The sequence below is a fragment of the Cygnus olor genome, chromosome 2 (assembly GCF_009769625.2).
Source record: "Cygnus olor isolate bCygOlo1 chromosome 2, bCygOlo1.pri.v2, whole genome shotgun sequence".
In the NCBI taxonomy this organism is placed as follows: Eukaryota; Metazoa; Chordata; class Aves; order Anseriformes; family Anatidae; genus Cygnus; species Cygnus olor.
Window position 1 is genome coordinate 80,790,993 of NC_049170.1, and position 24,833 is coordinate 80,815,825.

At 40.4% G+C, this 24,833-nt stretch overlaps 2 protein-coding genes across 2 annotated transcripts; both read left to right on the forward strand.

Annotated features, from left to right (window-relative positions):
• Positions 1-172: 172 nt before the first annotated feature.
• LOC121065265 (heterochromatin-associated protein MENT-like) lies at positions 173-13,719 on the forward strand. The gene is made up of 9 exons (XM_040547982.1): positions 173-588; positions 3,894-4,086; positions 5,758-5,934; positions 6,996-7,082; positions 7,796-7,933; positions 9,939-10,056; positions 10,618-10,760; positions 12,177-12,344; positions 13,215-13,719. The coding sequence occupies exons 2-9, from the start codon at positions 3,922-3,924 to the stop codon at positions 13,614-13,616; spliced, it is 1,398 nt and encodes a 465-aa protein (XP_040403916.1). The 5' UTR covers positions 173-588; positions 3,894-3,921; the 3' UTR covers positions 13,617-13,719.
• Positions 13,720-16,053: 2,334 nt separating this feature from the next.
• Positions 16,054-24,811, forward strand: LOC121065269 (serpin B6-like). The gene is made up of 7 exons (XM_040547985.1): positions 16,054-16,167; positions 16,583-16,760; positions 18,404-18,541; positions 19,696-19,813; positions 20,061-20,203; positions 21,949-22,116; positions 23,056-24,811. Exons 2-7 carry the CDS (start codon positions 16,593-16,595, stop codon positions 23,458-23,460), a joined length of 1,140 nt encoding a protein of 379 aa, XP_040403919.1. The 5' UTR covers positions 16,054-16,167; positions 16,583-16,592; the 3' UTR covers positions 23,461-24,811.
• The last annotated feature ends 22 nt before the right edge of the window (positions 24,812-24,833 follow it).

Below are 24,833 nucleotides of genomic sequence, written 5' to 3' on the forward strand. Positions count from 1 at the left end.
GAAAACTACAAGCAACGTCTTCTTGCTACCTCTTATTGATATGCAATCAAAAAACTCCAGAATTCAAATCCGCTTCCTCTTTTTAATTTAATGTAATTATACCTGTTTTCTTGATAATACCTGCACAGTTTCCTGATATCAGATATCATGCATTGATAAATGTACGATTTGTAAGTTGAGTGCATTTCAGCCAAGATAGTTCTGGTTCTGAGAGAAACACCAGTGAGAATTTGATTGATGCTTTACTTCATAATTTTGCCATGATCTGCATTTAATCAATAAATGAACTCGGAGTTGTGTTTGTGCTACTCACGGTACTGACTTACCCGGTTCTCTTAGAGCATCCTTTACAATGCACGGCTGACACACATTTCCGCCCATTCTGTTCTAAACCAACCACCACATCACCCCAAAAGATAAAGCTGGGTCACTCTAATACACCAGTGTCTTATTTCCTCTAGGTATCAAACAGCACTGAAAATGCTGTTATTCAGCATGTTATTCTAGACATTTACTAGACACAACAAATCAAACTCTGGTGAGCAAGTTTTTGCTCAGAGACTCGAGGCATCTGAATTTTCTTTCACGGTAAGCATTCCTTTTCCCTTTCTGACCACAGCTTATTGCACTATCTGCCTCCCTTGGACCTACCGAGAAGGCTCATCTGCCTGTCACAATACACTAGAAATAAGAAGTCTGACCTGAGCCTATAGCTCAGAAAAGCAGCTTCCAAATATCCCTTTCTGTGCTTTCCTATGCCTATAAGGAACTGCACAAAGCTTTGTAGCCATTATAGTACAAAGCAACCACATATCAGAGAACATTATATCAAGCAACAAGGCTTGAGGAGGAAAGTACTGTAAAAACAAACACTCTCAGTAAAATTCCACCTATAATTACAGCTCACCCTCCACCTCAACAAAAGGTAGTCTGTTTGGAAATATGCCTCCACCCAACAAAGTACACCTGCATGATCTTCCCTGTACAAAGTGCTGCTTCTAAAATCAGTGCCTCCCTTACCTGTAACCCCCAGAACAGGGTTCAGCTGTCTGTCATCAAGAACCTACCTTGGTGCAGCCCAGCTGCATGCTATTGACTCAGCTTTATTAAGAAACATATTATTAAGGTGTCAAAAAGCTTGTAAGTAATGGCCACACAAACTAAGTCAAGTAAAACCACAAACAGAGGAGTTATTGTCAGGATTGAATAGTTAGCACAGCAAGGATTTAAAAGGAGAAACACTAACACAAAGAGGTTTTGAAACCTCAATTAAAAAAAAAAAAAGTAAATAATTGGAAGGCAACAACCAGCACCATCAAGGCTCAGTGTCTTCTAGGGAGCAACAAAGACTAGCCCTCCCTCCATTGAGTGATGCCTGGCCAGCAAAGGCTCATTGGGGTGGTAAGCATATTAATTCTTGGCCTTATAGCATATTAGTCCAAGATCTATGCTGTATGTATTCACCAATAAAAAATTGCTGGGAAAGACTAAACTCTGTCTACCCTGTTTGCAGAGTCACGCTGTGTAACAGCAGAAGTTGCCCAAAGAAAGAGATGGGAAGAGTCCTGTGCCAAACCCAATGAAAGGTCTTTCCATACTAAATGTTGTGCATCCCCTCACTCATACCACAATGCAGAGGTTTGAAAAGCAGTACCTCTGAAGATCTGTGAGGAATTACAGCACAGTATTGAGAGCTTGTAAGAGGTGCAAAGGGTCAAACAGACCGTCTCTGGTATCAAGCTAGTCCCAGCCTCAGCTTTGCTTGGGAGGTTCTGCTAAAGAGCATACCATCCAACATAATGTACTTGGGATGCAGGGGAAAAGGGGAGTTGAAGAGTTTTGTTTGTGACTCTCTGTACTGCTTTCATGGTAACCAGGGTCTGGCTCTCAGTTGAGGCTAACCCTTACAGAATCATTCAAGCTAGAAGTGACCACCTGAGGTCATCTGGTCCAACTCCCCTGCTCAGGTCAGGGTCAGGACTGTGTCCAGTTGGGTTTTGAGTGTCTCCACCAGTTGAATGGGATTTCCCACAGAGTGAAAAAAAAAAAAAATACATAACCAGACTTAGTCTAGGACTGGTTTTAAATTGTGCTGCTTTTAAAACAGATGCAACCACAAGAGAACTGATTGTCAAAAAAATGCCCAAAGAGTCCACACAAACTACTGAGTAAACCAACTACAGGTAGAAAGATGCAACCTCACATCCACATTGAGCAAGCTGGGGATGAAAGATGGCTTCAAAAAGTCCAAAATCACTTCATTGGATTGCCTGAGGAAAATGACTAGTTTTATCAGAAGACTTCTTATGGCCATTTGTCAGAGGCCAATGTATTTGCAGACAACAGGTCAGGAGTTTTGATGCTGCAAAACACTGTTTCCACCATTGCTTGCAGCAAGTCACTATTTCCTCTACGTGGCATGGCAAAACCAAGAGCACCTTCTCCTTCACGTGTTTGCTCCCCTTGGAAACTCTACTCTCTCTTACTTAACAGGATCTTGCAGTGGATACCACAAAGAGTGTCTACATAATTTGGGCAACCTTTCTTAATCTTCCTGTATTTTTGGCCAATCTTTGTAGCATGTAGTACAGTAATTATCATCACTAACTGTTTTTTTTCCTTCTCCTATACATTTAGCTTAAAAAAAATAGGTAACAGCAATTTCAGATATGTAGCAAGAACATTTCTTAAGCACATAACTAAACATAATAGTGTCTGCTACATTTCTGAAGAAAGAAAAAAAGATGGATATTCCAGGTATGAAAAATGCAGGCACTTAGAAACAAAACATGAAAAAAGAGAGGCACATATATCACTCCTGAAACCTTGTATGGCATACGTATCAGTCAGATTCAAAGTGAATATAAACACAAAAACGTATTTCTAGTTCTAAATATGGGTTTGGACTCTTTATACTGATGATTTTTCCATATAGGTTGACCGCACGCTGGTAATCAGTTTGTTGTGCATTTGTCATACTTGTGGGCAGGGAGCACTCCTAAGTAACCATACGTGTAGCAGAAAAGATAAATAATGATTGCAAAGGAAATGGATCAATGCAGTTAATCTAAGCCACACAGATATAAGCAGAGGAAAACTGGAATTGCTAATTATGTTGGTTAAAGTAAAATATTTGTATACGGATAACTGCCTTGTATTATGTCTCTACTGATCTCTGATTTTACACATTTTGCTGTTTTCACTCTCTACTGCAATACAAACAGCTTCAGTAAAACAAGTGATTACAAGCAGAGCTTCCAAGCAATTTTTTGTGGATGATCCAAACTCCCTTCATTTGTAGCAGAGGAATAAGGAGCTTGATATAGTGCAGGGCCTGTAGTTATTTAAAGCACCTTCACCTCCTCTGCTAGGAGCCACATTCTCTTAAAGCACCATCCAACAGTTCAAATGAGCCCAGTGTTCACTTATATCTCATCATTTATTTTAGGTGACTGTGGTAGTACCTTCTGAGCTTTCTTGAGGATCTGATTTCTGAGACATAAGAGGACAAGTGTAAAATATCACAAAATAAGGGTTTTATGTGACCTGACAGACACAAGTATTCAAACCTTTCCCCTCTGAAATTTGCCAACAGTCACATTTTGCCATTTGACAACAGCAATAACAGCCTACTTCAGTGCTCCTTTTCAGTCAAATCTTTTAGATTAGTTTCTATTAATTTCCCAATTTGCAGAGTAAGAAGAAAAGGAAGCTGTAAAATTATTTCAGCGTGTCCTTTGTCAATGCAGTGTGGCTCTATTTTCTTCTGCAATTCCCATAGTTTTGCAGGCTAGACACCACTGGGAGAAAGGTGTACTGGCCTTCATGGTTCAGGATGCACACCAACTAACAGTGGTTTTGAACCTCACCTTCCTTCTCTCCCTCTCTTTAAGTTCTGCAAGCTGGTGATGGAAAGAAGAAATGGGAATAAATAAGGGAACAGGCGCATTAATACAAGAGGAGGATGTAGGGAAGAAAAGGGAGGTGCAACCATTTCTACATTTCCAAAATATTCATTGCCTCACATACCACCAACAGATCCTGACTGAAGACATCTTAACTCTTCCCTCTCTCGCAGGATTTCAGGTAGTGTAAACATTCATATCTATATAACCAGCTTTATTTTGGAAGTCTTAAAAATTTGTATGAATTCATTGGAACTGAGCAGTTAAATGATCGCATAAATGTCACGCAGGGGAAGGGGCTGTTCATTTCTTAGTACAAACTGCAGCTCTTTGGAAAACACTGCGCAAAGGGCGCAGTGATCAGGATGCAAACCCAGACTGTGCAAAACCTGTGCAGCCTGAGAGGGCAGAAAGTTTCCTCACAGTAGGCAGGGTGCCTACCTTAATCACCAGGCTACGAGTTGGTTTAGGATCAGAGGAGTGAGTACAGACTGCAGGAGAGAATGCGCTCCTAGAGACACATGACAGCATGACTCTCTAACACAGCATTTTGGACAGTCAGCATTGGGTGCATTGGCTCAACCCGCTGCTTCATTTGTATAAAAAAAAACCTACTGGATCAGGCATCCAGAATTTTTCTTTCCCGGATGACCAAATTGTCTAGTAGATTGAACTTCGCACAAACCTGCACTTGTTTTCTCTCTCAAGCCTGAGAAATGTCTGATTGCTGCATGCAGATTCAGTTCAGGCACACTCTGGAAATAGCAGAGATTGTTTTGAAATTCTTCAGGCAAAAACATTCATCTCAGCCCTGTTCCCTAGATATGCTCTTGCTCCTAGAAATCAGCTAGAGTATCTAGCTCATCGGCTCCTCCAGGCACAGCCGTAAGAGATACCTGGTCCTAAACATGCTTAGGTATGAGCTACACTGCAGGGTGTTCACCTCTGAAGCACTCCTGAAAATGCTTGGAAGCTGTTTTGGAGCCTTGGGAAGCTTTGAAATCCAAATTTGAGGATCCTGGAGGCTCCAGGTATCTCTAACACTGCATGGCAACTGTCTTTATGGACTGCTGGTTTTGATTTAAGCATGTAAATTGTGGGTGAAGATGGATTAAAATGTTCCATTGCTTTTGTTGATCTAATACTTAGTCTTTCACCTGATGCAACCATGCACTGTCTTTGGTATGAGCAGTCCTCATACTGTTAAAGGCAATGGAAATTTCTGAATTTCTGGGGTTGTAAGATACAAGAGTTTACTTGAAAAACAGTAATTAACAAATCCAGCTACAGGTACCAAATATAGATCTATCTCCACAAAGAACATATAGCAATGTACAGATCTCTAGAAGCCTTTTAAATACAAGTAAGGAATTGCATGAGTTCACTATGCTTCTTTCGGTGGAAAATAATAGTTAAGGAAGTTTAAAGAAATAAGGAGAAGAGCTCAAAGAAGCACAGTGGGAAATACTTCTGTTTCACAACCTCAGAACTGAAGAATAATTATATGAAACTTAAGCAAATGCTTTCATTTTTTATTATTTTAGTTTGTGAAAACATTCCTAGCTAAAATAGTGCTTATCTGCTGATGACTAAAAAAAGGGTTGAAACAAGACCATAAATACTTAGGAGCAATGGGGAAGGGAGAAATAATGCAGGTCTTAAAAAGAGTCCTGCTATCTGACTGTACTTGGTATCTATGCAGTATTTTGACAATTAACAGGGACATCCCAACACCGTATTTGCGCGGGTGCAGGCAATCTCCCACTAGGAGCTTTGTGTTTGCTTGATGTTTTGTTTTGTTTAAATTGTGAAGAAGCAGTCATCACCTCTGTCTGCCAATCATTTACCTTAGGCTGTATCGATGGAGTCTCTCTCAGCATCAACCAACAGCTTTGCTCTGGACCTTTACAAAAAGCTGAATGAAACTTCCAAGGGCCAGAACATTTTCTTTGCTCCTTGGAGTATCGCAACTGCCCTCGCCATGGTCTATCTGGGTGCAAAAGGTGACACTGCAGCACAGATGGCTAAGGTAGGCTGTGAAATTAGCAGTATTAAAGCTGGTTGCCACACAAATTGCATTACCCACCTGCCTATGTGGAACAGACAGGAGCAACATGGGGAAAACAGTGATTTGTCATCGTGTTGGGTACAAGAAATAATCTCATTTCTGCAGGTCACTGTTCTTCCAGTTTATTTCCAAGAGCTCCCTGCTCTACTACTACCTCTACACTTAGCCTACACTTAACAGTTGCCAGAGGGAAGTTATTGACATTAGAGACTACTGCAGTCTTGTTGGGAACTCTGCCTTCCATTTAAATTGCCCTTGAAGAGAATAATTCACCTGACGTTGTGCTCAAGTAGTAATAAAGAGACATCTTTATTAACAAAATTAATATGCAACTAAGACACTCTAGAGAAGGGAGAGCCAGAGATACTATCACTGCTTCTAGACCCCAGGTGTTTCTGAAAGTGGTATATCTGTGTTCTCATTCTGCACACCCAAATCAGTGAGCTCTCCTGATTCCAAGCCTGACTGCACAGGAGCAGTACAAATATCTTTGCTTGTAACATGGTTAGTCCGTAAATCAGGTAATTTTCCTCCCATGCATAATGGGGACACAGTAGAAGTGAAAAAATGATCTCATGATCACTTTTACAGAACTTGTTGGTCTTGTGCTGTTTTAGGCTATATGCATTTAGGTACATACATTAACTTTAGAGTTTTACATTGGCATCCCAGTAGTAAGACTCTGAACTGCACTATGCTGTTTGTTCTGCTTAGTCAGGATCTGAAAATAAATTCCACACAACTAAGCATGAATTGACCACTGTTCCAAATAAATTCATGTCTGAGCCATGATATTTCTCTGTTATTAAGCAGTAAATATAACTAAAATATATATAATTATGATATAATTATAGAGTATAAATTGAGAGTAAGGTCTTGTCCTCATTAACTTCAGTAGATTAACTAACATTGTGCATGACCGGTGAATTTTCCTAAGTAGAAAACTAATACAATTACATACACTTGAGCACGCTTATCTTCTTAAAACAAGCTGTCTTTATGAAAATTTGTCATTGTCACAGGTTCTTCATTTTAACCAGACTGGAAGAGAAGAAAGTTCTTCTGAGACAACAAGGCCTTCTCTGGGGAGACCAAAGATTGGAGAAATGGTATGTATTACAACAAAAGACTAAAGGAAATAAATATAATTCTCCTTTTAGATGGCCCAGGATGAATCCTCAAGATAAATCATTATGTCTGCATTCATTTTAGTAATTCACTGACTTTCTAAGTTGTAGCAAGGTCTGCCTGATGTGGTCCTCCAGACATCTCTCTCCATTACCTCTTCAGTCTGTCCCCATTCCTTTGCAAAACTCAACCTCTTCTATCTTCTGACCACCAAGTGCTTTTCCGTGTGTCCTTCCTAGAAGCCCATGTCTCAGCACAAGTGAAAAAAGACTAAAGCAAGGAATGCTGCCTCACCAACCCAATGTTAAGCCACCATGCGCCAGTTGAATAGATGCCCATTGTCAAAAGCTCAAAAAGCTCAAAAGTTGCAAGGCTGCCTTAATGGTCCTAGTGATACTCAAAATTAGGCCTGACTATGACTGAAAAGAGATGATCCAACCTCCTGGCTGCACCATCAGCAGATGACCCCACTGGCCTAGGCAGCTTTGCAGAATCAAATCTTCACCCTACAGACAGAAACAATTTGTCCAGTTGTACGTAGTGCCGCAAATATGCTAGATACTCAAAAAAAAGAGCTCCAGCTCTTGGCATTCCTTTTAAATTAAAATGACCTGAGGCTTTTCAAATGACCACAGAAGGTGCAAACCTCCAGAGAGAAAAAATATTTCCATGCTAATTGATATCTCTTTCCAAGGGTCCTGAGCATGAGGAAGCTGAAGACATCCATGCAGGCTTCAAAGAGCTCCTGTCTGCCATCAACAAGCCCAGAAACACCTATTTGCTGAAAAGCGCCAACCAACTGTTTGAGGAAAAGACCCACCCATTACTGCCTGTGAGTTGAACGTTTTTGCTTAAAAATATTCTGAGTTTAAAAGCTATTAATAATAGAGGTGATCAAAATTTTCCAAATGATAGCACTGCGGTTTTAGTGAGAACGTGAGGACAGCCGTACTGTGCTAGTCTTACGTGGACAAGAGGTCCACCTGTCTCCACCAGTGGGCAAAAGCTTAGGAGGAACGTGGCTTGCTGCATAGTGATGCTTCTCCAGAATCCACTCTGGTCACCAAACGATCTGCAGCTCAGGGACTTCCTGAACCAGAGGCCACATCTATTTAACAGACCTTGGAGAGCTGTTTGTTCATGAATTTGCAGACTTGCCTTTTAAACCTACTGCAGACTTTAGCACCAAGACTTCCACAGCTGAACTGTAGGAAGCTCCTTGTGTCTTTTCAGCCTGCTACTTGTTAGCATCACTGTTGGTTTGTTTTTCCTCTAAAGGAAGCTTCTCTGTATCCCTGGTCATCCTTGTTCCCCTTGTCGGTGGTACTTATACTCCAGCATTTCTGAGATGGGGAGGCCAGAGCTGCACAGAGAATTCAAACCATAGGCACACCATGGCTTTACAGAGCGGCATTTAATGTTCATCCTTTTATTACTTAACTTCTTTCTTTCTAACCCTTCAAATTATATTTGCCTTTTTGACCATTACTGGGCAGGTATTTTTCACACAACTGTCCATTATAGCTTCAACACCTCATTCCTGAAGTGTAATCATGCTCTATATATTACCCTCCACTGGATTATTTACAGACGTTTCAATGTGTATATTGTAATGTAAATATTTAGACCTATGTTCTACAAATTAAATATTTTAGCACAAATCTCATCACTTATCCCTATAGAACTCCAATAGTAATATCCATTTACCATGAACACTATTTCCTCCTCCTGTTGGTTTCCGTTCTTTTAAATGGACGAGATCTTTCTCTGTAGTCCCATGGATACTCAGCTTCTTCAAAAGCCTTTGGTGGGAAGTCTTCTGAAATGCATTTTGGTAATCCAAATAGGCTGTAATGGCTTAACCTTCTTACCCACAGGCTTCCTGACACCTTCAAATAAACTCCAACAGATTTGTAATGTAGGACTTCCTATTACAAAATGCTGCTCCAATACATCATGCTTATCCACATGCCCGCTAAACCTATTTATTCATGTGCCCTGTGGGCTCATGAGTTTGTAGTTCCCCGTATCTTTGACATTCTTTTAAGAACTGACATTGTATTAATCATCATCCAGTTTCTTGGAAGGTGGTTTTAAATGAGATTACTGTTCTTTGATCTTGGAGTTTGCTTCCATCTCCTGAGTAATTAGCAATTACTCAGTCATTAAATTAAGTAAGTCCTGCTGAATGCTTATTGCTCATTTCCTCCACAATCTCATGTATCTACCCTTTACGACTAATTAGAGAATTTCCTGCTGGGAATCTCCCTGAACTGTCTCACAGAAGACAGCAATGTAAAAGTCAATTCTAGTTTTCTGCCACAATGTTATCCTACCATGACATTCCTTTTATGCCTGACCCTCTATTGTCCTCACAAACTCTTGGCAGGTTCCTTGACTCTGAAGTAAATCTAAAAATGTTATTTCAACTTTGTGAGGCTATTCTTCCCTCTTGTACTGAACTCTACATCACAAAGCAGAAAATATTTCAAAGATATGAAACGGTCATTCTGAGAAATAACAATGACAAAAAAGGTGAAAAATGTTTATTTCACGTGATATTTCAAAATTACAAATTTCCATTTTGAATTTCAAGTACAAAAACATGACGTATCACTCTCCATGAGACGGAAGTATTGAATTTTGATCAGCCCTTACATAATATTTAGCACAGAATGTATCAGACCTTATTTTAAGGGTTATCTAATTTCAAATTAATTATATTTTCACCAATTGTGTATTAGCAGATTGTATAATCTGTTGAAGTGATTATTTCTACCACTTTTGTAGCTTAAATTTAACTACATAAGCATTCATTTTCCAATTTTATCTTTCAGAAATTCTTGGAACTCATTACAAGGTATTACAAAGTAAAACCACAAGCTGTAAACTTTAAGACAGCTGCGGAACAAGCCAGAGCACAGATCAATTCCTGGGTTGAAAATGAAACAGAAAGTAAGTTAAGTACCACTCTAATGCCTTTTTCTTCTCCCATTTCCAAATCATTTGCATTTCCACTTGTATTTCTCCTGCAGCCGGGGATCCACAAGAGATGGAAACTCAGGGGTGGTGACAAGCAAAGTGCAGTTAAATGGCTTGAAGAGTGGCTCCCTCCAAACCTAACTGCTGCTCTTTACAAGGTCTTTCCTTTGATCCTTCCAGTTGTGGCCTCCTCTGAATTATTTCTGTTCATTGGAGGCAGAAGTAGATACTGAATGGCTCCACCCTGATTAAAGAAGGCTTTCCTTCTGAATGTTTCAAACTGCATTTAACCAGCTTCCCAGAATGTCCAAGCTTTAACCAATTTCAAATGTCATCTACTATCAAAACTGCACTAAATATATTAAAAAAAATAGAGATACTTTTAACCATATGTATACTATGAAGAACGTACAGGAAAAAATCTCCCAGGTGCAAACACTTTTGCTAGATACACAGGCACAGAGAAAGCACAACTAAAATTGGTAATTCACACTGTCATACTGAAATAACAGTCTTATTTCTCTGATTTTGAAGGGAAGATCCAGAATCTGCTGCCTGCAGGATCTCTTGATTCTCGCACTGTCCTGGTCTTAGTAAACGCCATTTATTTCAAAGGAAACTGGGAAAAGAGATTTCTGGAAAAAGATACTTCTGAGACACCATTCAGATTAAGCAAGGTAAATTCCTTCAATTTATCTATTACTGAAGAGTGAGAAACCTCTAAATATTTCATCTGCATTTCTGCAACACTACCTGTAGATAGGCACATGGTACAAACTCAGTGAGAAGAGCAATTGTGAAAAGAAGTCAGAATTATCTTATTTACACAGATGCACGAGAATAAGATTTTCTCTCTGATTAGTAGCTCCTTGCTACCAAAACACTATGGTTAAGTAACTTAAGCATAAGAAGAAATTTCTGTAAGTATTGAGGTGCCATTTTCAAAAGGGACTGAGCTACTTCTGAGAGGAGTGTTTAGACACCTAGGCCTCTTTTATGCTTTTGAGACAGATAGTCTATAATCTGAGTTCACGCTATCTGAACCAACTGCTCTTTCATAATGTACCCTTGCGCTTGCACAAAACCTCATGTGGAATTTTCATGAGGGTTCAACATTTTAGCCAAGTGTGTGTGGATGATGTGTTCGGTATACACTGAGGATATGATTGAGCTAACTACTTAAACATTCACGCACTGACAATTCACAGTAGCTCACTGCATGAGTATTTTTATGTCAAAGGTGAGCAAAAGGATTTGTCAATCGAAACACATACCTTGTTTGACACAGATTACGCCTGCAAACATCTTTTGTATACCAGGTGATTTGAAGCAATTGCGTCGATACTGCGGCTGTGTATCTGATAGCTACCACACTACACATGTGGTTTTAGGATTACTCATGGTACACAGCGCACAGAGAGGGTTTAATTCACAGCGTATCTGATAGCAAAGCCTGCAAACAGGTGACCTTTTGCACTTGTGTAACAATGGAAAGGAGATAGTGGATATATCAGTAAAGGTCTGTGAACATACACAAAGCTTGGGAATGCAGAAAATTGCTGGGTAATTTTATTCCATTTGGTAATCAAACCCTCTGTGGTTTGAGGAAGAGGAAAAGCCAGCACAGGTCACAGAAACTATGGTTCAGAGGCAAATCAAGAAAATCAGTACTGGTTGGGAGTATGCAAAAGAGTTGATGGTAACCAAGGAAAGAAAGTCAACATTTCACCCCTCACCCACACATTCACTCCAACAATGTACAGTCTGTGAGGAAACCTGAAATACACAGTAATTATTTGCTTATCAAAGCTCACTCCTTGTTTTTAGAGTGAGAAATACATTACATGTAATTAAGTTAGCAGGTAGATAGCATATGTGTCTATATGGATTTTTTTCCAAAGATTCCATTGATTTTGGAACAGGGGCATATGGGATACTGTCTGAAGGAAAAGGTACTGGAAAAATATTCAAATATTGCTGCATCTTACACTTGTTTACAAATCTTTGCTTTCAGTTCAAAGAAGCAAGTAATCTTCATTACTTCTAAGGAATGAAGTAGTACTATTATTTTTTATGTCTTAATTGTTTCACAGACCAGGACTAAGCCAGTACAGATGATGTTTCTGAGAGATACATTTTTGATCCTTCATGAAACAACCATGAAATTCCAAATCATTGAGCTGCCATATGTGGAAAATGAAGTCAGCATGTTCATTCTCCTACCAGATGACATCAGTGACAACACTACTGGTCTGGAGCTGGTAAAATTTACATACTGTTGCATCACATACACTATGAGACATTAATGGAAACATGAAAATAGGGAGGAAGAATGAGCTTCAAAATTATGGCAGAAAGGGATTTGCTGTGTGCATACTTTGTTTCATAAGCTATAATACAATGATTTCTCAGCCTAGGATTCAGGGCATTTGTTAATGATGCGAACATAATATTCTACTTGATACACCTAAAAAAGTATGTCCACACTACTGTCTTAGCCTATTTTGTGTCCTCTTTTCTATTGCCAGAATAGCAGAACAAGGAAAGGAAAAAACAAATCTGAAACATCATGCCCTAGAATTAATCTTCTTCTGAAAGCTGCATTAATCATTTTATGTCATTTGCAGTCTGGATTTGCATCTGATACTTTTGTGGTGAGGATTCTCAAACTATGCACTGACTATCCTGACCCACAAGTTATCAGCAGCCACTCATGATCATGCCAGGATCAGTTTCAGACTCTAAACAAATCAGAGCAAACATTTTTATTTGTACCCAAGGTCCTATGCATCCTACTTACTTACCACTAAGAGAAATATCTTTCATATACACATATACCAAGGGCCTATTAATATCATTATGACATCCCCAAAAAGCAATACTTCTCACATCCGCAAAAAATAAGGAAAATGAGGGTTCACGGCTACACCTTACCACCTTTAAGGAAATAGACAAGACTGTAAGTCACTCAGCACTTTGCAGGATCATGTCCTAAGAATATGGAGAACATCCCAGCTGCGTATCCAGCTGGTAGCTGGACTTTGTTTTACACCTTGATAAGTGTTATACCCTGGTGTGCACGTCTTCTCTTTGTCCTTTGCATTATGACTATTTTCTTCCTTTCATTGCAGATGGAAAGAGAGCTGACCTATGAGAAACTGGCTGAATGGTCCAACTCAGACAATATGATGAAAGCTGAAGTAGACCTGTACCTGCCCAAGTTGAAGCTGGAAGAAAATTATGATCTTAAATCCACTTTGAGCAGCATGGGCATACGAAACGCTTTTGATCCAGTTCAGGCTGATTTCACAGGGATGTCAGTGAAGAAGGACCTCTTCATCTCAAAAGTTATTCACAAAGCTTTTGTGGAGGTTAATGAAGAAGGTACTGAGGCAGTAGCTGCCACAGGTGTCCTGGTGATGAGATCAAGAACACCTAAAGTAACTTTTAAAGCTGACCACCCCTTCCTCTTCTTTATTAGACACAACAAATCCCAAACCATCCTCTTCTTTGGCAGACTCTGCTCACCCTAGTCAGCATTACGCCCTGCCCTGCAGAGCAGCAGATAGTGGTTTGCCAGCTCAGGGTAAAACCTGATACTCCTGCTGCAGTTGGAGGGATACCAGGACCTGGACTCCTCCTCTATCAGACCACACACCCCATGGCCTGAAGCAATGCTTCTCCTTTTGCTTCTCCTACCCCAAAATGATAGCTATGACGGTGCCTAGGGGAGCACGCAATGCCTCATGTTGACAGAGCAACCCTGGTTAGTACTCAGATCACATCAAGGTAACTCTGTCCCCCAGCCACTATCAGCCGTGGCATTGTCATCCCCCTTTCCCTCACTGCAGTGCATGCAAACGTGAGGCCCAGTCCTCACCCTCATGACTACATCCTGATTCAGATGTGGTCTGCACTTCCACCTTGCTATAATTAGCCTGTTTAGCCTTTGATTAGGTCCCTGCATTGCAGCTAGAGGCAGACCCTCCCAAGCAAAGCTAGCCACCCCCCTTGTTTCTTACACCCCCCCAGGCTTAAGTCTTCATCATCTCTGAATTTCACATCAATGCATTCTTCCACAGACTGCCTCAAAAAATAATTACAAAAACCACACCCCTGTAAGGGCTGTTTGCCTCACTTAGAGCTACAGGCGTGCCAGAACCATGCTCAGCCTCTGGCTACAGCAGCAGCTCGCCTTCGTTAATAATAATAATAATAACATCGAATAACGCTCATAGCCTGATGGTGTTTTCTGTCAGTTATACGAGGAGAGGGGGAAGAGAAGGTAGGAAATAAGAAGCAAAGCAAGGCCTGTGGAGATGGGGGGGGGGCTGCGGCCAAAATGGCTGCCGGCCGCTTGCGGCCATAGCGGGGAAGGGGCGCAGTGATGCATCCCTCAGCCGCAGCCCGGGCGGCGGCCATGGAGGGGCCGAGCTCCAGCCCCTTTCCCCGGCGATGGGCGGCCCGTGGCCGGGCAAGGCTTCCGGGGGAAGGGCGGAGCGGAGGCCGGGGAAACGCCGGCGGCAGGCCGGCTGGGTGAGTGGGGCGGATGCTGCGTTGTACTGTTTTCTATGGGCAGTGTGCGTTGGATTTTTTTTTTGAGATGAAAAGGGGACTTTTTGGAGCCTCCCTGAAGCTCCTTTCTCCTCATGGAAGCCTGTGTCAGCCAGGGAGCTGCGGGTGGGCCGCCGGCTGTGTACAGGTGGCTGTGCCGTGCCATGGTGTCGCCGGGGTGCGGCCGCCGGGCGGTGGCCGGGTCAGAGCCGAAGCTTGCTGCGGCCGGGTGCCCCGGGGAGCCCTGTCAGCTCAGAGCAGCCTTTCCCAAAGCGCAGGAGACCCGATTTGGGGTCAGGACACCCCAAAATCGCTGCCGCCGGCGCGGTGCTGTGTGCCTAGCTGCCTGTCTATGGCATGGTCTGTGAGGGGTTTGTGGCAGGCAGGTGGAAATAGACAACGTGTGCTTGCCTCTTGGGTTTTCTTGTTCCTTACGCTGTTCTGCATCGTCTCCAAAAGCCATTTGTTGGGTTATGTTACGGTTCTTGAGCTGTGGGGAGAGCGTGGATAACTAAAGATGCCACTCCTTGCCCTGCGTCTCAGCTGTTGCGCTGTTCCTTGACGTTTGGATAAATGCACGCATTTTGAGGCAAATGGTGTGAGATGCGTCATTTTGCCTGTAAAGGTTTGCCTGTCATAGAAAGCGTACAAAAACTCCTGGCATCTCCACGTCAAAAACCTCATTGCTGGTAGTCTGACAGCGAAAATTTTGGTTGTCGGAATAACCGGCATGAACTGAAAATGTAAAGTGCCTCCTACTTATGCTGTAAAGTGCATGTAGTTACATCACTCCTGTTTCAGACAGAATTGAAGGATTTTTTCAATCCAAGCTTTTTTTTTTTTTTCCAGTTATAGGAGAAGAGAAACACAAGAAAGCTCCTACTGTTGTCTATAATAAAGCTGCTAGCAAGGATATTTTTATAGAAGGAAAAGAACGCATGCACAAACTTGTTCTTTCGTCCTCTTTATTTGATATGATGAATCAGGAATATGAATTAGGTGTTGGTTTTGTATTTTGTAGCAACATACCAACACTAGGCACTGCCTCAACAATAAAAACACAGATATGCACACACAAATTACTATCAGTTGATACCTTACATCTGGTGGTACTTATCTGTAGTTAACTTGGCATTCAGGCATTTAATGCTCCTTCTATAGGTATGTGGTCTAATGTCAGGTTAGTTAGCTAGCTATGCGGCTGATGTATGTAAAGTCTGACAGGCATTGAGTTACATGTGTTGGAGCATGCATGTACCATCAAGTTCTCTATGACCAGTCTATTTTATCACACACATTTCTGTGTTGTAGACAATAAAAGCCAAGCTGCAGTGGACTTTGATTTTTTTTCTTTGTGCCGCAGCAGGAAATTGCACTAATCTGGCATGCTGAGCAGATAAATTTCCTTTGAATCTTGTAGGTCAACTCATTCAGCTGACTTCTACCAGACTTGCTGTTAGGTTTAAAATACAGCTTGTGCACAAACAAGTACACTGAAGGAATTACTAAAGATACACAGGCTTGGAGAAGGTAAGTTTGGAATTCTGCCATTCTAATGCCGTTTTGCTTTGGTTATCCTCTAAAGCAAATAATTGTCGTTGCGGAGTCAAAGGAGACTTGTTCTAACAAATGCTAAACAAATTACTGTCATGAATGCACATCTCAAAAGATGTAGTATTATTTAGCCAGTGAATAAGCCCAATGATGCCAACGAGAATCGTTCCTTCTACTACAGGTCCGGGATTGAAATATAAAAGCAATAAATCCACCTAGTGCCTAGTATGGGATTTAAGATGCTTATTCCACCAAACCAGTTTTTCATAATATTGTACCCTAACCAAGACGTTTTATGAACAGTTTATATTGGGAAATGTAAAACACAGATTATCAGTTTGTATTCAAATAAATTTGAACCATTCCTTTCTTTTTGTGTTTTATCTCCTAGGCTCTGAATCATGGATAGCCTCAGTGCAGCAAATACCACTTTTGCATTGGACCTCTTAAGACAGCTGTGTGAGAAAAACGGCACACGGAATCTATTCTTTTCTCCTTTTAGTATTTCTTCTGCTTTGTCTATGATTTTGCTGGGTTCAAAAGGTAACACTGAAGCCCAAATAGCAAAGGTATGTCTCTGTAAACTTAGTGTACTGAATTTGATGAACAATATGAACAGTAAGTCTGTATTATAGTCTGTGACCTCCATTTATGCTAAATTGTTATAATCATTCTGGATTTGGAGAGCAGAGATCTTTATTTGGTATGTATGTAAGCAGTACATGTGTTTTATTGTGCTTGCGTACTGGGGGGGGCTTCCTTCAGTATAAAATTAAGAGGTTCCTGTTCTTACGTTGTGTGGGGGGTTTTGTTTTGGAAATGCAGATCTTCCTTAATATGTCATTAAGAGGTATATGGGATTTTTTTTTCTTGTAGGTTTATATTTGTATAGCTAAAGGTGAATCTTCAGCTACATAAAATATTTTTTTCTATCATCTTTCTTGGGCTTAATATCAGACTGTCAGACTGTGCATGTTTTGAACATGTAGCCAGGCACTTTAAAAAAAAAAAAAAAAAAAGAATCCAACCTGTAACCATGTCATGTTAGTCCCAGATTTTAAGAAACCAAGAAGAAACAGCAGTCGCTCATTTGGTATGTTAGCTTGTGCTTTCACAACCTAGAATTTTAATCCTGGAACATCCAGAAGAAGGAAGTGGTGCAGGGCTAAGAACATAGCTTTGAAGTCCCAGTGGGTATCTGAGCAAGGGTTCAGAACAGGACAAAGCTGGATGATCAATGAAAAGTAAAATTCATAATGTAAATTTGGAAGTAAGTTAACAAGAGGGGAGTTAGTGTAATGAACAGTATCTGCTGTATTAATGGTAGGGTCTACCCATATGCATGCTCAAACCCATCAGTAACTGCAGCACAGCTTATCCTCCCACATCCACTGAGGTGCGGCCTGCCTCCCTCTTCCTGGCATTGTAATTTGGAATAGATCACTTATGCATTTACACTTGTAGCAATGGTAGTAGTGATGAAGAAGAATGAGAGTGGAGCTGGGATGTTGTTTTAATGGGAGTTTAAATCCTTGCTTGCATTAACAACAACTACAGCAGCCTATTTTTGATTTTTGCTTGAAGGACTGGATCAGGTTTGTATCCTCCCTTGTTTGGATCTAAGATATTAAATAAAATCCTTTGGTGCTATTATAAACAATGTGAAATTGTGAAGTTTTGCTTTGTTTTTAACTTCAGGTTCTTTTGGTCTCTGGATTTTAACAGAGTTCTTGCTAGGCTTTCTAGGATAAGGATTATAAATACCCAGTTTTCCAAGAAGAACCTTGTGCAGCATTAAGAAAAAGGCAGGATGTATCTAGACTCAGACTTCTTTGGGGGCTGGGTGGATTCCTTAGAAAGCAGGGAGGTTGGACCAGGTGGCCTCCAGAGGTCCCTTCCAACCTCAACCATTCTGTGGTCTTCTAACGCTTGGCTAGAGTGAAGGAACCTAATACTGCTCTCTTTTCTGCAGCCTTATTTATTACTTGCACAACATCTGAGTGGGTACATCATATGTGACTTGAATGATGAACTCCAAATAGGAGATATGATGGAAAATCTGTTTTCAAGTCACAGTGTTTAAGCCCAAAACTCATTTAAAAAAAAAAACAAAAAAACACACACACACACAAAAAAACAAAAACACAGTTGTGCTGAAGCAGTTGCTTCAAAGAAGACATGGACTACGCTGAGGATATTTGTCTTTCTACAGGTGCTTTCTCTGAACAAAGCTGAGGATGCTCACAATGGGTATCAGTCACTTCTCTCTGAAATTAACGATCCAGACACCAAATATATCCTCAGAACTGCTAACCGACTTTATGGAGAAAAGACATTTGAGTTTCTCTCGGTAAGTAAACATTAAATTTGTGATGTTTTGAAGTATAATGTACTTGCTAGGTATTCCCTTTGGAGGTCAGACAAAGGCTTTGGGTTTTACTTCCCAAGTTTTTCTAGGTTGAGACCTACCAACCTGAGAGTTAATGCAGAAGACTGGGGTCTGAACTAGGTGGAGCAGATCCTTTTAGATGACCCTGTGATCTGAATGCATAACTGGTGCAAAGCACTATAAAATCCATCAGACTCTAAATCTTCTGTGTTTCATCATCCATTCTTTTTGGGGGTGCTATGGGCCAAATGGGTCACAAATCTCTTTTCCTTTGATCATGTGTAAATATGGTGAAAAACACTTGTTATTGCTGTCTAGCATGGACAGTATTTGGAGTTTCTTTTCTCTGTTAAGTAAGTCATCCAGAGAACATACTAGGAGGAGTACGTGACTCTTAATATTTTCCTTATCAGAATATGTAAATAAGGATAATAGGTACTTTTAGGTACATGGTTCTTTAGGTACTTCCCTAGAAATAGAGGTACGGGTCTATTTTTTTTTTCCTGGGAGTGATGGAGTTCTGTGTCTAAGAACTTCTGCAGAAAAACAAATGCTGTTATGTTGTCACTGTTTGTCACTATAGTGCTTCCTAATTTACAGGTGTGTTTTAATGAAGAATGTTAGTTTTGTTCCTATATTAGACTAAAATTACATGGATTATACTCTGAATTTTGCATTTGCGAATAAAGATCTAATTATATTAAATCTGAGAGAATTTTTCTTTTCTCTAAGAAAAATCTGTTTCCCCTCCGCCCTAAAAGTTTTCATTAGCCTGGGAAGTTTGACAACGAAGTTTGTGTGGGCAGAAGCTTATAACATCATATGTTTTCTCACTTAAGCAAAAAGAACAAACATCCTAGGCACATCATTTCTCAGTTGAGTCTGTAGAACTTTGTAGCATATAAAAGAAGCCATTTGACTTAAAGGGGAAAATAATTGCTAGCTTCAATAGGTGATACAACAACTAATTGGAACGTGTCAGACAAAACCTGAATAGCTTTATATGAAGCTGGGGGAGGAGAGGGAATAGATTTTTCTGTGTATTTAAAAATCATCTGTGACTGAATGTCAGTAAAAGTATATTGGTGAAAAGCTGTTTTGAATGTTTCTGGCAGTCATTTATAGAATCCAGTCAGAAATTCTACCATGCTGGACTAGAACAGACTGACTTCAAGAGTGCTTCAGAGGATTCCAGAAAACAAATAAATGGCTGGGTAGAAGAAAAGACTGAAGGTGAGTGTTCTGCAGAACTCCCTGCTGCATTTAGTGGTAGTCAGGGCTTGCATAAACAGCTACTTCAAGATGTCATATTGTGATTCTTTTTTTCTTTTAAAAAAAAGAAACCACAATTATTGAACTCTCTCTGATTGGTACATAGTTCCTTTAATTAGCCAGTAATTAATATGCATTAGATACTATCTGTGATAATTACATACATGCCACTGTTAAAAATTGTGTTTTCTTTCAATGTATCCTAAAGGTAAAATTAAAAACCTGCTGGCAGAGGGAATTCTTGATTCAATGACCAGACTTGTGTTGGTGAATGCCATCTATTTCAAAGGCAACTGGGAAAAGAAGTTTGACAAAGAGAAGACAAACGAAGCGCTATTTAAAATTAACAAGGTATGATGTACTAACATGCTGACAATACAATGATACATTTAACTTGGAAGGAAAAAAAATCATTCAGGCAGCGTTACCTTAGGTAGGCTGCATGGAGCTTCTTACTGCCTGTCCCCTTGATATGAAAGCTCTTTGCTTAGTTTCTGTTAAGGTTCATGTAATTACTAGGATTTTTAATATCACACAACTATTTCTCCAGGATGAAAATGAATTGGTAATGTGAATTCTGTAAGAACTCACCTGCTTAAAACAAGCACTATGCAAAATTAAAGCCCTCATGCCTGATTTCAAACTGTCACTCTCACAGTGATGAAATATATTCAAGAATGCTTGAAACTGCTCCACTTTTCATATAGGGCATTATATTGCTCTCCCCATACTACGTACTGTAGCGCTTCAGAAACCACTGGACTGACTTGGTTCCTGTTTGGAAGGAAGGTTTGCCATCGGTTTCCCCACAGAGATGACACAAAGCCCAGGCTTATGTATTTGCTTAGGGCTCTTTCCTCTCCCTCCTGCAGAGACAGATCCAATGATGTATCAGGGTGTGAGGCCCAGCCTAGCTCTTGGATTACCATTTTCTTTGCAAACAGTTTTATTTGCTTGTTTTTGAAGATTCTAGTCTTTGAGATCAAGATACAACATTTTCCAAGTAGCTGTGGGATTGAGTAATGCTACTTTGGCTCAGCCAAGGAACTCGCTTTTAGATATGCAAACAACTGCAAACCTCTTTCCTTGTTACAACCAAATGGCTTAAATTTGTATTTTCATCTTGCTAATGACTAGCCACTGATGAGCTGCAGAAGTAGGCTCAAATGAGTAGTTGGAAATCCCAGGTGCTAACCCGAAGCTTTAAGCTAGTTATTTTACAGTCTGTCCAGGATTAGAGTTACTTTAACATCCCAGTAGTCTTCTCAGAATCCTATGACATCTAGTATATCTTTGACTTTTGCACTTCTTAGGACTTGCTGGATGATTTTTGGCATGCTGTGTGGCCTTTTCTTTGCTTATCCATCCTTTACATGCGTCATTGATTGCTGTTGCAAAATCACTTCTGGCATAATCTGAGGGCATTGTTTCAAGGGACTTTCCTTTAAAAAAAAAAAAAAAAAAAGGCAACACCTTGCATGGTTATCTTGTAAAGGTAAGGGGAAAAGTGATTAAACTTAACTAAAAAGGAGGAAAATGTAAACCAAAAGTAGTTGATGTTCCATGTGTAAATGGAAGGAGATGGTGAAAAATGAAACAGAAAAATCTTACACCTTCTTACTACCTTTGTGACTTTTAAAAATTCAAAATGATGCTCTCAATGCCTTAGCATTTCAGTAGCATATTAAAATATTTCAATTGCTTTGTTATAGTGCTTAGAGCCACACAGGGTGAAATGAAAATACCTACATAGAAATTATTTTGTATTAATTTAAAGCAAGGAACCTGGGCCCTGCTTCTTACCAGCTCTCCTTAGTGCTTCTCAGTAGTTCTTAACTGAACAAATGTGTGTTCTTGTTTCTTTGCCTTAAAACAAATTTCACATTTAATTGCTAATGTGGAAATATAAATTAAATCTCAGGCATCCTTAATTCTTATCTTTTACTTTATGGAAGAGTGACAAGGCTGTACACTGAAGTGTACTTAGAATTTGACTGTACAGCGACCTAAAAAGCTCTAAGTAACTGGTTGCCCCTGCTTCGTATTTTAAGACCAGCATACTGGCTCAGTAGTAACTGTTGATGTCTTTATTTCAGAATGAGACCAAACCTGTGCAGATGATGTTCAGAAAAGATAAATTTAACATGACCTATATTGGAGACCTGGAGACCAAAGTCCTTGAGCTCCCATATGTTGGCAATGAACTCAGCATGATCATCCTGCTCCCTGATGCAATCCAGGATGAATCTACTGGCTTGGAAAAGGTAAGCTGTTGAGCTAAATCCAGACAGTTTGTATCCGGCCAGGGAAGCGAGTTTGGTACTGCATGTGAACCTGCAGTTCAGTTCCAAAGCTGTTATATCACTGGTGCTCAAGGTTGGCTGAAATATGTCCCATATCTCCCTGCCCCCAAAGCGGCATGTATTCTTTTCACTACTGGTCAAGCTGTGTGCTGCCCCCTAAGTCAGAGGCTATGGAAGATGTAACCCTCATCAGGAGCAGGAGTTAGCTGTGGTTATGGTGAAGCCCTAGTACGGTGAGCAGCAGGTGAGAGCAGATCTGGGGGAGCAATTACGATTTCCAATATGGACTTTCTATAGCTTGTCCCATAGGTCTTCCTTACTGAACAGCTGGCACATTGTCACTGGCCCTCTACTTAGAAACATGCTCACAGGGAAGTCTGTGGTCTCCTCTGTTGTAGAGATACAAGTTTTGGTTGCCTTCTGCTCTGGCCAAGCAATTAGTAAGTTTTTTGAACACTGACTACAAAGGGTGTTGTAAGCAGGCTTTTTCACTAGCCTGTCAGCTGGAAGATCCTGAAATAGGATCTTTTGGTTAAAAGGAAGAACTGGGTTTGGTTTCTTTTGGACCTTGTTATCAGTTCTTCTGTGCTTTTACTTCCCATATGTAAAAATATATATATATTTTTTACAGTCTAATGTGTTTTATAAAAGTAAACTTTGAGATACTATCTCATAGTAATGTATCTACCACAGAGAGCATACAGGATTGATCTCAGCTGAAGCCATAGTCTCTAGTAAGTAATAAAATTTGTACTTTGGCTTAAGACCCTGTGAGCTCCAGAAAAAGATGCACGTTATGCACTCTATAAACAGATATAGTAATCACCACTTATGCCTGCATAAAATTGTGACTCTTCTTGTTTTAATTATGTAACTTTGGAGGCTTTTTTTTTTTTTTAGCTGGAAAGAGAACTTACATATGAGAAGCTGATAGATTGGATTAATCCTGAAATGATGGACATGACAGAGGTGAACGTGTCTTTGCCCAGATTTAAATTGGAAGAAAATTACGATCTGAAACCTCTTTTGAGCAACATGGGAATGCCTGATGCATTTGACTTACAGAAGGCAGACTTCTCAGCCATTTCAGCTGGTAACGAGCTAGTGCTTTCCGAAGTGGTTCACAAGTCCTTTGTGGAAGTCAATGAAGAAGGCACTGAAGCAGCAGCTGCCACGGCAGGAGTGATGTTATTGCGCTGTGCTATGATTGTTCCCGATTTCACTGCTGATCATCCATTCCTCTTCTTCATCCGGCACAACAAAACTTCCAGTATTCTGTTTTGTGGCAGATATTGCTCTCCCTAAAAAGATGTCTTGACAAAGTGCTGCCGTTAACACGGTAACTTTGTTCCTTTAGGATAGGATTACTCTTTTGCACTAACTGCCTCTTTCAACTGTGCCTGAATCCACTTCTCTGGTCATTAATTTGGGCTTCAGTAGAGTACCAGAGACACTTAGACATACACAGCAGCTGCCATTTAAAACAGGTTTGCTATTCTGTGCACCTGAGTAGAGAGTTTTCTAACTTCTTGCTGACGAAATATGCTCAGTGAACGCTTGAATCTGTGCTTGTAGTTCCCATCACACTTTCCTTTTTGTGGCCACCAGACAGTGAATCAGATAGTGGCTGTTATAAATTAGTTGGAAAAAGTTTGAATTAAGTCAATCAATTTATTGAGTAAGCGATCAGCAAGCAAAACAGCGCTGGACGGCCGGGGGAACTCGTGCTCCTCCAAGCGGCGCGCACCTTCCCCCTTTTGCGGTCCCCTTTTATCATTCAGTTCTTCCGGGTTCCGTGGCAGCTGCGTCAGTTGTTGCTAGGGGGTCGTCTCGTCCCTGTCGCTTCTGTCCCTCCGGTGGTCACACGGATGAAGACAGCCATCCTTCTCTCTCTTCCTTATTCGGTTATATTAGTCCTTGAGACAGGGGAGTACGTTACCGATTTAGCAACCTATTATTTACACAATGTTCTCTCCACCACGGACCTGAGATATCCTGTCTCTGGGAGATGTCTCAGCATTCCAGCCACTGTTTGAATAACTCCCTTCGTTCCTTTAATGTAGCAAAATAATGAACAAACATTCTTGCCGCCTATCACAGTGACATCTCAGAAAAGGAAGAAGTAGATCTTGTTTCTGACAGATTGGGAGACATCTCATGCTGTGTTCCCTGTTTTTCTTCCCATCCCCAGTATTTTTTGTCTTTTTTCATTCTTCTAGAACGTTTAACATTTTCATAAAGGTGAAGGGAGATGAAAGGAGGCTTTGGCAACCTGTTATATGTTATTAAGCATCCTGACTAGATTTGGTTTTTTGGATGATAACTGGACAGCACTTATACAAGAGTGGGAATAAAAGTATGTCTCTGTAAAGTGACCTTGCAGGTTTTCATGGGGTAAGGATCGTTGTCTTACCACTATGTGACAGCTGGGTATATTAGCTATCACCTAGTTTATTAGTCCTTTAACAAAGAATGTAATAAAAAAGCATATGGTTCCTCTGTGGTATTTAAATGCCAAAGTTTTATTTTTTTCTATCTGTATATTTTTCCTATTCATGGTTTGTTAAACCTCTTTTGCCAAAGATAAAAACTAAAGTGACTTTGCTAACAGTGATTTGTTTTGCTGTTCCTGAAATAATAAATGAACTCATGGTGAGTGCTGTGGGAGTTCCTTTCTT

Excerpts from the sequence above, each read along its gene's own strand:
- LOC121065265 (XM_040547982.1), top strand. The coding sequence starts at position 3,922 with ATGGGAATAAATAAGGGAACAGGCGCATTAATACAAGAGGAGGATGTA. Across the intron at positions 5,935-6,995 it reads CTGCAGCACAGATGGCTAAG|GTTCTTCATTTTAACCAGAC; the intron begins GTAGGCTGTGAA and ends TCATTGTCACAG. Across the intron at positions 7,934-9,938 it reads AGACCCACCCATTACTGCCT|AAATTCTTGGAACTCATTAC; the intron begins GTGAGTTGAACG and ends TTTATCTTTCAG.
- LOC121065269 (XM_040547985.1), top strand. The coding sequence starts at position 16,593 with ATGGATAGCCTCAGTGCAGCAAATACCACTTTTGCATTGGACCTCTTA. Across the intron at positions 20,204-21,948 it reads CGCTATTTAAAATTAACAAG|AATGAGACCAAACCTGTGCA; the intron begins GTATGATGTACT and ends TCTTTATTTCAG. Across the intron at positions 22,117-23,055 it reads AATCTACTGGCTTGGAAAAG|CTGGAAAGAGAACTTACATA; the intron begins GTAAGCTGTTGA and ends TTTTTTTTTTAG.